The 12,528-nt window shown below is 35.8% G+C and overlaps 1 protein-coding gene across 1 annotated transcript in view; it reads left to right on the top strand.

Moving 5' to 3' along the window:
- The window catches only part of FBXL17 (F-box and leucine rich repeat protein 17), a 323,336-nt gene that overhangs the window by 16,973 nt on the left and 293,835 nt on the right, over positions 1–12,528 (top strand). The window contains exon 4 of the mRNA XM_075726525.1: positions 4–135. Within this exon, the coding sequence (XP_075582640.1) occupies positions 4–135 (132 nt within the window). The remainder of the gene's footprint in view (positions 1–3; positions 136–12,528) is intronic.

Below are 12,528 nucleotides of genomic sequence, written 5' to 3'. Positions count from 1 at the left end.
CAGCTGGGTTCAAAATGCAGAGAACTGAAAGACATTCATTTTGGGCAATGTTACAAGATCTCAGATGAAGGAATGATCATTATAGCTAAAGGCTGTCTGAAGTTGCAAAGAATATACATGCAAGAAAACAAATTAGTAAGTACATGTTATGATTTTTTTTTCCACAGTGTTTTCATTGTTAAAGCTTTTTCTTGCCTTGTGTCCGTTTAAAACTTTGTTCTGAATAGCTGCTTTTTGGCAGTGAATTGCTTAAAAACGTTCTCTAGCTGTGAAAATTTAGGTTCTACAGAGATAGTTCAGAAGATGACTCAAAGTACAAGTTAGGCTAATGCTATTCTAGATACATACCACCTTCTGGTTTTGACATGACATTCCAGGAGTAATTGTTTGGGAGATGCCTGATTGTGCAGGAAAATACTTAGTCTATACAAAATGTTTCTTTTGTTTATACCATTATGTTTTTCTACAGTAAAAAGTGCAAACTTACCTAAACTAAAAGAATTTTGGAGGTTGGGTTCTTGACTACAAATAATATGCTCTGATGATCTTTTCTTGAAATATGTCACTTTCTCATCAGGATGCAGTAGAGTAATGTGCCTGTACTAGTATAAGGAAGTTGTTGAGGAGTAACAAAATTATCTTATGTCCTAATTATAAGCAGTCTCTGAAATGATGGTTTCTAATGTTGAAAGTTGGTATCTACTAAATGGTATAGTAGAGCACTGGCTTTGATTTTTCTTTTTTTAAATTTTTTTTTTTTCTTGCAAGTGAGTAGAAAAATTTGCTTGCAGTTGAATTCTTAACTATCAGCTAATGTCAGGGTTATAACCTTTAGTTTGAAAACTGCTGAAGTGGAACAAATAAATGCATTTGTAAGAAAACAGTATGCCTTGTACTCAGAGTCATTTGATATTTGGCTTCAACTAGAAAAACAGATACTGATGTCTAAGATGGCTCATTTGAGAAAGGTTTCTATTTTTAAAAAAAGCCATTTATTGGTTTTGATCAGAATTGTAGGAAAGCTGAGAAATAGGAGATGGTGCCAAAAATGAGATCTCAAAAAGTTCAAATGCAGAAGAAAGGGTGTGTCCCCTCCTATCAAACCAAAATCTTGAGTACTGTCAAAATTAGTCCTTGTAATTTTTATCTTAATACATGGAAAATCTTTTTAATTGAAAAAAAAAAAAAAAAAAAAGAAAGTTCCGAGAAGCCTGGAAGGAAAGCATACTCCTCCAAAAATTAACTGGAGCAAGGTAGGGAAATTCAAAGTATTTATCCGTGAATGAAAGAAGAGAAACGTGTTGTACATATTTAAGGTTTGCATAATTGTACATGAAAGATTACTTAACTGGACATGAAGATTATTGTATGTATAAATACCTACATAAGTGCATGATCATTGGAAAATATGTGGGTAAGGTGTTAATTTGGCCTTCCTTGTAGATGCGTCTTGCACTTCTTGCCATTGATTTTTTATTCTCTTTGTAGTCTGAAATGTAACCTAAGAAGTTGACATGACAGTTATTAGCACTTATAAGTTCTGTGGTTTTATTATCTGAAATGTCATCTAAGTTCTCAGTTGAAATGGGACATAGGAAGTATCTTCTTGTTTTTAAGACAATCGGGAAAGATGTGCTTCAGTTGCACTTTTTTTGGTCGCCTTCATTATTGGAAATGTAACATCAATTTTTCATTGGAAACAAGACAAAAATATGTACTCTCAAACGAATAGGAAACTTCTTTTTAATTACTTTGTCACTTCTGAAAATTTGTCAAGTGACTTATCAAAACTAACCCTATGCACAATTTTTCATGAAAATGTTTTTGTTTTTTTTTTTTTTTAAATGTTTAATTTTATTTAAAGCTGCTGCCCAATCTTAATTTTTCGGGGAAAAAATAAACTTGTTGTAAAGCTGGTTTAGCTTTGTAAAGCCCAAATTCAGCTCCTTAAATCTTGGTCTAGAAATGTAGACATGAAATAAGTTATAAAGCTGTTACGGACTCCAGGGTGTTGAATGTTTAGAATAAAATGATTCCACTAGATGACAAAGCTATAGAAACTGACGGGCTTTCCCATTGCTAGGGACAAGAGACTTCGAAATCTTGCTGGAATTGTAATTCTGTGTGATGAACCTAGACAACTTGTAACTTCTTATGCAGTTATAAACCAAGTATTTTCACCTTCCAAAATAATACTAAAAAAGATAGGAATTGTTTAATGCCATGGAGTTAGCTTAAAAGGGAGTCATGGTTGGTGGCAAATGATAATCCACTCTGATTTATCAAATTCTGTGGGTTACTTCTGTTTTTAAGATTGCCTTCTAAAATAAAATCACTGTTAATATTTTCTGTGGCACATTTGACTTCCTACTCTTGGTGAAGAAGGTGGTTTGGGGAAAGGTGTGGTGGTGTTTGTTTTCAAAATAAGTAAGTATTCATTCTCTGAAAATATTCTGTGGCAAGAAAAATGTACTTGATATACGAGGGCTTGATTTGTGTATTTGAAATTCATAGATTGTTAGTCTGCTATAGGAAGAAGATTCCTTTCCCCCCAGTTCCCCCTTTCTAAAAAGCTTCTGTAACTTCCATGTAAAGACTGTACCCTGAGACTGTGTTTCGTTTTTTATTTCCTTGTTTCTTCCTTTTTGAGAGGTGCTCAAAATCATGTGACTCTTACAGGCAATTTCTATTAATTTTCAAAACGTGTAGTCCATTATAGATGGTACATGATGGCTGGGTTTTCATGGAGGCTTGATTCAGACTAATGGATTTTATACTTCAAAAATACATCTATACAGGGGCAACCAGCAGCTAAATAATGCCTTTGTGAGTGTTACTTTACAGTGAAACGTGGATCAGGCAACACAGTTCAGTTGCTTCATCTGTTGCTAAGTAACTCCTTTATCAGACTGCTGAGCAGAAACAGAGAAAGAAGAATTTATGTTCTGATTGTTTAATATACTAGGCATTTCACAGAAAAATAGACCCTTTCCTTTCTTTGAAATGCTGATTTTGTCATGGTAATAAGTGAAAGCTGCAAATAATAAATGGGTGGTAAGGGTATGTGAAGAAAAAGTTACCATTGCAAGGCTAACTTAACACAAGGTGGTTGTTTGCATAACTGCTTATGATTTGTATCTCTTCAAAATATGTTTGTTTTTCCTCTGTCCTTTCAATGGAAGAGTAATTATATGCAAAGCCTCTTTTCTGAAGCATGCTGGCTGGATTGGTTACCTAGTGGGGGGGGGTGGTGGTGGTGGAAATTGCAGGACTTAAAAAGTGTGCCAGTATGTTGAGTTGTCTATCCTTATCTGTCTGCAGGCAGTCTGATACAATCAAACAATCTCACAGAAATTCAGTGTAAGTGGAAGAACAGATTATAACTGTGCCCAGACAAAACGAGGAGATTTCATAGCTTCTTGGTTGAGTTTAGTTGGACTACTTATTTTGTGGTCATGGCTGGAACTGGATGCTATAACTTTCATGTTTGTCTCATATGAATGATTAATGTGAATGAAGCTGGTGGAAGATGAATTGGTTAATTTCAGCTAACTTTGTACCAACCTGTTTTTTGTCCTACCCCAGATAGACAGTACATAATCTCAGCTGAAAAATCGGAGAACTGCTCCGCACTACCATACAGTAGTCTCACTGAGACATGGAGTGGGGCTGTACTTAACCTGGATTGTCAAGGAAAATTGACACTTTCATTGCAGCCTTCCCTAGAAGAATGGAGCCCTAAAAGGTTTTAAAGGTTTTGTGACTTCTTTGTAGAGAGATGCAGAGTAAGTTTATGACTACAGTGTACCCAAAGGGAGGGATTGCTCCCAGAAGCAATTTTGTACAAGCAGTGTGTAAACTCTCCATTTCTTCATTATGAATAGAGTAGACCTAGATTTGGGAGCTCCATTTTAGAGCTGGGAAAAACTTCCTCCACTTAACTATGTTGAATTTATGCACTAATTTCTTTTTCATTGCCTTTCCTTAACTGAGTGACTTAATGGCTAAAATATAATACAATTGTTGCTGAAACTTAGCAGGCAGGTGTTACAGATTTGTACCTCCCTATTCCACCCAGTGTGTCTGTGGGTTTTTTTTTTTTTTTTCATGGTGAATTAGATGTGGATGCGGAGAAGGAGCTTCTAAAGATGAACGGAGATGGAGTTCTAGATACTGTAACAGGATGACAGCATTCCTACCTCTATGCTTTCTTCCGTTCTTGTTTCTCTTTTTCAAGCTTGTTTATGGGCAGATGGGAAATAATACTGCAACTAAGCTACTGCAGTTGGAATGCTGGCAGTATTTCTCCCCTTCCAATAAAATGATATTGTGAAGTAGATGGTTTAAAGACAAATCATTTGTCTGATGGTTCCCAGATATGTTCATTAAGATGGTTATGGTCTAACTTGACCACATTTCTAGTTCCTTGTTTGTCTTTCAGCTCTGTCCAGGAGCAGTGTCTGCTGTGAGTGGAGGACATTTCAAGATAACAAAATTTTGGCCCAATTGGCAGTGTGTTTCATAATCTTTTTTTCATGCTCAGTGTGAGAACACTTCTATAGTAAATATTTTACAGATAATTATTTAATGGTGTTTTTAAAGATGAGTATTCTGTTAGTGTTCTGCCCACCTTTGCAGTTTGTAGCAGATAATACAGAGTAGAAGTTAATGTTAACTGTGATGCTACGTTTGATAGAAACTGTAATACTTAAGATATGGGAATAATACACTTTTTTAGTTTCAGTAAAAGAGAATTAACCCTTTTAAAGCATTGACTGGAATTAACCTAGTATAAAAATCTATAGGACAAAATAAACTTAATTTTCATGTTTTCTGAATAATCACAGCATAATGTAGGCTGATTTATTTATACTTACATGTTTTACGGCGATTCCACCTCCCATCCCGCCCTGCCTCTTGACTTCAAAAAGTGGTTCTCTTCCTTCTATGTAAATGTCAGCTACAAAACACTTACTTCAGCAGTGTGACCAAAGGCCTTTGTGCATGACACAGGGCAGATGTGGAGAGGAGAGTGCTTTGCTTTGAGTTTAGTCCAGGCAAATTGTTTGAGGAGAAAAGTCAGTATTATGAGGCAGATAAACTGCACATCATCAGATGATGTGCACTACTGAGGATTAGAATATATAGAAATAACTTTTTCACTGGTAACAAGTAAATGAAAGAGGCTTTTGGGGAAAAATATTCCTAAACAGTGTGATTTCCCTGCCCTTCCCCCCACCCCAACATGTTCCGTATACTATTCCAATTTTTACATATAATTACTTAAAACTCTTCTACTTGGAGACATTTCAGAAAAAGGATTGTTTTCCCGCTCTGCTTTGTGAATGCTTTCTCAAAATACTTTCTAACTAGCTTATTTCATTGTTTTGAGGTTTTGAAAAGAGCTAGAGTTGTTCCAGACTTTTCCCCTTAATTTTTTTTTTAAATTTAAAACTCATGTTCTCCAGGAGTGTAGCTGGTTTTCTTTGTAGACACAGAATGTGCATACAGGACTATTTACTTGCTAAATACATGCATACATATTAAGGGTGATGCCAATACTGAGACTGATTTCTCCACTGTATATCATAGCTTTGGACAATGATGATTCATCTTCTGTCAAGTATTAAATTAGAGCTTGCTAAAGCAAAAACTCCTTACAGATGATATTGTTGGTAGTGTTCACTAGTAATGATGAAGTCCCTCTTTTATTTTTGTTTGTCAAACACTTTACATATGCATTGAAACCTACTAATGTACTGTAAAAATAATGTTCAGTGCTTTAAAAATGCATTGAATAACTATACTGAGACTAAGCTGACATATGGGAAAACACGCTTTCATAAGAACTGTTTGAGATGTCTGTTCGGTATTAAAAGCGGCGTGAGAAAGTTAGTCTTTCAATAAGCCTCCCTTCTGAAACATTCACTTTGTTCATTTTTACAATAAAATAAAATGTTTTGATCATTTCTTCAGAAATCTAACTGATACAATGGTATTTCTCAGAGGCTGACTTTTTTTTTTTTTTCTTCGGTTTTTTTGGTTTAGTTTAATACTGTTACATTTTGACTTGGGCAGTTTCTGTAATATAGTTTTTACCTTAAAACATTCATGCAGAGTTTGATGTTAACAGAAGAAAAAAAAGTGAAGATTGCGTGCTTGTTCATAAATATGTATTTGCTGTAAAGGTATTTGAACTACTGTGCAGGTGTCAGACTTACTTTCTATATAAATCTTTCTGTAAATAATCTGGCAATAAATACCATACCTTGTCGTGACCCTTAGGTGGCGGTGTTGACTTTGTAGTGGTAACAGGTCTTTGAGCCCTTGCTATAGTGAATTACCAATACACAGCAGATAACTTCTGAATATTGTGTTGGTCCCACAGATCCTGTTTTCTGTTCTGTTCAGCTGCCAGGATCACTGTCTAAGTAGTTCTTAAATATCTTCAGACTGTTAATATAACAAAGCTACTCAACTAAATAGTGTTTGACTCTTGCAGTGTAGTTACGTGTATTCTTGAAGCATTTGAAGAGGTTTGCTTTGTGTAGTTCATTAAATATTAGCAGAGAGGAAGGAGAAAACTGATAGAATTTTGGGACATCGTGGGATACTTTGTGTTCTTTTAAAAGAGAATGAGTTCAAAGAACAGATGATGGAAATGTGTGTATCTTGCAACAGGTTGTCCAGAGAGGTTGTGGGTGGCCCATCCCTAGAAGCACTCAAGGTCAGGTTGGACAAGGCTCTGAGCAACCTGATCTAGCTGCAGATTCTCCTGCTAATGGCAGGGGGAGTTGGGCTACGTGACCTTTGAAGGTCCCTTCCAACCCAAACTATTCTATGATCCGTTCTAGAAATACTGATTATAAAGCAAATGAGTTAGGATCTCCGGTTGCGGTTAGTTTTGAGTGAAACCTTGGAGAAAACCAACTGTTGTTCCTTGATTTGTTGTTCCTAGATTAGACCACCTTCTGCAATGATAATGCAGTTTTGAACTCGTGGCTTCTTAAAGGCCAAGAATGTGAATTCTGGGGATGTGTATTTAGGAATACAACACGGGAAACTATACTTTTTGAAGCAAATTATTTTATGTGCATCCTTGTCTAATAGTGTGGATTTTCTTATTTATTACATTCCTTTTATTTTTTAATAGTGTAAACCAAAAGTACTTCAAGTGTCTCACTCTTCAGTTATATTTCAAGGCTGTGTGTCAGAGAGGTGAACTAATTCTGGTTAAGCCCTTGGTGTCAGATAAAGTGGGAACCCCTTAAAGTAATAAATTTGAACTTAATGCTTAACACCACATTTTGGGTTTTAAACGCAGTACCTTAAGTTATATTGAAAGTATTTTTCTATGTATTGTTCAAAAGGCATCTTATCTCTGCAGGAGGAGATTTTACTCAAGAGTTGTAGGGTGTGGGTTTTTGGTTTTTTTCTTGTTTGTTTTAATTTTCGCTAATGCTTTCGTTTTTGGTATGATTTTTGTCCCACATCCTCCCCCCTCCAAATATTTATCTTCAATGGGGAAACTTTGTATTTAAGTAGGTGAAAGAAAATTTCATTTTAACGTGAATTAAGTGTTTGTGAAACTCTTCAGACTGACAGCATTGGAAACTGAAGTCATCTTTTTGTCCACTAAACAGGTACAGCATGAGCAGCAGCAGCAGTGCAAGCTTCACCCCACTGCCCCACCAAAGTGCTGCAAACCCTGACCTAGAGAGAGACCTCTAGCAAGGGTTAAGAGGCTTGTTCAGTCTCCATGCTCACTCAGTTGTTACTGTGGCTGCCAACGGGAGTACCCATTTGTGATGGTAGATAGATATCCACATCACAAAAGCATCAGGAACTGGACTGAAAGCACCAGCTTATTTCATAAAAACTATCGACCATCTGTCAAATGATTTAACTTCAGTTACCACAGACCTGGGCCACTGGTAGAAGTGAATGGTTCCATGTCCCATTGCCAATTCCCCGAGTTCAGTCTAGTGCAGATTCTTTATAGTATATACTATGCAGAAACAAAATGTAGAGACTGTAGTTTTCTTGTAAAGATAGTTGTATACCCCTTTCAAATGCTTGACTCTACATGTAAATACAATGGCTTAATAAGCTATATGGTTTCACTAGTCCGTGTGCTTTTTTTGTTTTTTAAACAAGTACTGCATTTATTGAGCTTTGTAACCAACTATTTGGTGTGGGTTGACTTGTCATGTAATGGGGGGGTGGTGTTTGTGTGTATATATACATTTTAAAAGCAACTAAGAACTGGAGTTGTAATATTGTTGCATTAATTATGTTTTTGGACTTTTGTTAGGTTACATGTGGTAGATTAATGGCTCTACCTACTCTACAGTTTAAAAAACTTTCAATATTTATATTGATATAAAATTAGGTATTATACCGCTTAAAATAATTTTCTAGGCTGTAATTTTTTACCACTTTCTGTGGATATTTTTTGGATAAAGATGTGTAATATATACACTGTAAATTAACGTAGCAACAAAGAGCTGAGGGATGGAATAAAATAGAAGTGGAAGATTGGCTGATGCAGAACTTTTTTCTACTTTTTGGTCAACATTATAAGATGATTATTCAGTTGATACTTGCAGAGGATATATTTCGCATACAATTTTAGAAAAGGCTAAATACATTTATTTACACATTCAAGTGATGCCTGCTAATGCCTGCACATTAATGACTGGCATGTTAGTGAACTTGTATATCAAACTTACAAAGTACTGTGACAAATTATATTCTCAATGTTGAAGATTCAGGTACTAAAAATCTAAATGGATGGAGGTTAATGTCGAAAACCTGAAAGCAACCTGCAAGCAAATTGCAGCAAGGTGGGAGTTTTAAATATAAGTCAATTTTTACGCTTTCTGTGTAGTTATCGAAAGAGCTAGTGTATATTCTAATTGAAATACACACCAGAGGCAGTGGCAGTATTATAGGACATTTCTGTATTTCTAGAGCATGCAGTGTTTTGTTTTTATTAAGCGCTCTGTCAAACTGCAAATAGGAAGTTAAAATGTAATTAGTAGTCAGCTCAGTAGATGCCCGTATAATTTCTTTACTGTTGTGGTATTCCGTCTAATTTGATCTCTTAGCTTTTTACGTAAAAAGAATGAATGTAAGTAAAAGCAAATTAATAGAAAGTTGCAATAGCACATTGCCTTCAAAAGAGGCTTTTACTGAAGCTATAAAACCTCTGTAATAATATGTAACTGCTATACTGAAAAAGATGTATGCAGTGAAATGATACATTTTTTTTTCTCTGGATTTCAGTAATTAATAAATTCCACAAGAAAATTTATGCTTCAGTCTGTTTACTGAAATTGTTAATGAACTATGAAAAATGTTTAAGTTTGATTATGTAGGATAGATTTATATAAATTTTAATGAACATAATAGGTCTTTAATTAAATTAGAGTGTAGGCACTTGTGGGTTTTTTTTTTTTTTCTGTGGTTTGGTTTTGTTTTGTGGGTGTTTTGGCTTTTGTTGTTGTTGTCGAACGAGTTTTTGAACTTTTAATCTAATTAAAAAACTTGGTCACCAGGGATTGGTAGCTGGATATGGAGCCTTTTTGATTGGTTGAAGTATCTGTATTTAATTGCCATTTGGGTCAGTGCCCAAGTATTATTGCACTACTTTAATCATGAATGGACTTCCATGACACTAGAGTGAAAAATCTTTCCACTAAAATACATGTTTTAATAGAATGTGTGCTGCTAGATAATAAAGTCACGTAAATTGAGTTGTAACAAAAATCTTCAATTTCTGTAGGGTTTTTTTTGGTGGGGAGTGGATGGGTTGGTTTTGGTTTTTTAAATCTAGTGATATTTTGTGGCAAAGAGACCACTGACAGATTCCAGATGAATCATGTATAGTTCCTAATTTGTTAAGTCATTATCTTGACCCGTGTTGTACTTGGTAAAAATCTTCAGCCATTCACTTAAGGATAGCAATAAATCAAAACTGATAATATTGCTCCCAGTGAGCTGTGATGCTTCTCACTGAAAGAGATCACAAGTGTGATGCTACAAAGCAAATCCTTAAAATTGTCAGTGTCATTATTTTAAAATGGTGGTAATTTGCATCCATCAAAGATAATACAAATACGCTTTTATTTGTGTAGGACAAAGACAAGATTGTGTAAAAATAATGAATGACAGACAGGCATCTTTGTTTATATCATCTGTTCCAGCAAATTCCAGTTGAACTTTTTATCTTTATGAAGCTAGAAAAATGAACTTGTCAAATTTCTGAAGCTGGATGAAAACACTTTGTTTCCCAAAGAACTTGACTGTAACTTTACATAGCTTGAAGTTTTAAGTATGAGAGAACAAATCTTGTACGCAGTTATGTATAATGGAAGTAAGTTTTACAAATGTCTACATTTCCTCTCCTCATGCTGCTATAGTGACCAGTATCTGGGAACAAATATATTCATGCTATGCCATGGGTATCTTGAGATGCTCTTCCAAGTAGTTGTATTCACCAAAATATTACATTGTTGGCACATATATCACAGGGCAAATTGAGTGGGCGTGGAGAATGAACTGCTCAAATTGTCCTAAATACTGTCTTTTTTGAGTCAAGGTTAAATTGTTGTAATTTTTGATCTGCAACATCGGTGCCCCAGATGCATAAATTTTTGGATTTACACTCAGCTGAAGGCTTTTCGTTGTAAATTTATCATCCATATCTAAACCTGGTTTTGGCATTCAGTGTTTTATGCACCTTCACCATCTTAGAAATTCCAGCCTTATTTACTGTAGAATTTGCTACCATCTTTCAAATGTCTTTGTCCTTTTTATCCAGAACGCTAACGCTTACAAAACTGACTGATTGGGCTTTAGATGTAGGTACCATTGTACTTACTATAGCTAATCTTGAACATCCTGTTCTGCCTTTCAGAACTGTGTGCAGCTTTGCCCCAGTATTTTTCCCAGAGTCCTTAACTTAGTGTTCCTCCTTTCTTCTGTTTTGTATCTTAACTTTTTTTTATTTTTCCCATATTAACCATTTGAAAGGCCTGTTGTATCTGAAGCTTTCCTGAAGATTGTCTTGTTGGTGTGGTCTTAAGACACCAACTTGTGACTGTCTCTGGTCTCCTTGCTCTGTTGCATCCAAATGTTTTTTTTTTTTTTTTGGTCTGTGGGGTTTGTACCCTCCTCTGACATTATGCAGAAATTATTGTTTTCTAAAAATAGGAGAATGTTTTTAAACTTTTTAAGTTTTTTTAAGGGTTGAGGGTTATATATCTATGTATATCATCTGGAACAGGAATGCATGAGTGCATACAAACCTGACCATTGGAGTGATTTTGTGAGTGTACTGTTTTGGCTGGGATAGAATTAAATGTCTTCATAGTAGCTCATATGGTGCTAGGTTTTGGATTTGTGACCAAAATAGTGTTGATAACTGAGCAGTGCTTACGCAGAGTCAAGGCCTTTTCTGCTTCTCAGTGCTGCCCCCTCAGCAAACAGGCTGGGGGTGCACAAGAAGTTGGGAGGGGACACAGCTGGGACAGCTGACCCCAACTGACCACAGGGATATCCCACACCACAGGACATCATGCTCAGCAATAAAACTGGGGGAAGAAGGAGGAAGCGGGGGGATGTTCAGTTACGAAACTTGTCTTCCCAAGTAACCGTTAGTGTGGTGGAGCCCTGCTTTTCAGGAAATGGCTGAACACCTGCCTGCTGATGGGAAGGAGTGAATTAATTCCTCATTTTACTTTGCTTGCATGCACAGCTTTTGCTTACCCTATTAAACGGTCTCTGTCTCAGCCCATGAAGTTTTCTCACTGTTACCCTTCTAAGTCTCTCCCCCATCCCACTGGGGACAGTGAGTGAGCGGCTGTGTGGGGCTGAGCCGCCTACTGGGGTTAACCCACAACAGTGGAAGAGATTGTGCTGGTGTTTCTTCTCCTACCAGTTTGGTAGAATTGTAAGACTGGTTTAAGAATATTTTCTATATAAACTATGAAAATGTAAATTAGGAAAAAATCTAGGTCACAGAATTATGGTGGAAAAGATCAAATGTGAATGGGAGGTACTTCTTTTTTAATAGTTTTCTGCTTAAACATAGAGAAAACTTCTGAGCTGTGTATAAGCTGAAATGGAAAACAGTAATAACATTTTGAAGGGTGAACAAAAAATCTTTGCTACTCTTAATGTTATTCAAGTAGTACTTAAATGTCGTAGGACAGCATTGGTATTTGGAGGGCTAATCCATACAAGAAACAAGTAAGTTTGTTTCCTTTAGGTTTTAGAATGGTTAACTGAGGATGAAATAAACACATGCAAATAAATGCTCTGCCTTACTGGTCAGGCAAAAAAAAAAAAAATAGCCTGCATAATTTGATATTCCAGCTCTTACGAGGTGAATGTTTTGTAGGGTAGATGAGTATCTGTGAGCTCACTAGCTGCTTATATGCTGTTTCTGAAACACAATCACAAGCTATGGCTAAGTTCTGCAAAACAGTGTTTGTTGCAATGAATCAGTTCTACTGTGTGCTG

The sequence above is a fragment of the Pelecanus crispus genome, chromosome Z (genome assembly GCF_030463565.1).
Source record: "Pelecanus crispus isolate bPelCri1 chromosome Z, bPelCri1.pri, whole genome shotgun sequence".
In the NCBI taxonomy this organism is placed as follows: Eukaryota; Metazoa; Chordata; class Aves; order Pelecaniformes; family Pelecanidae; genus Pelecanus; species Pelecanus crispus.
This window is presented reverse-complemented; position numbering and strand designations above follow the sequence as displayed.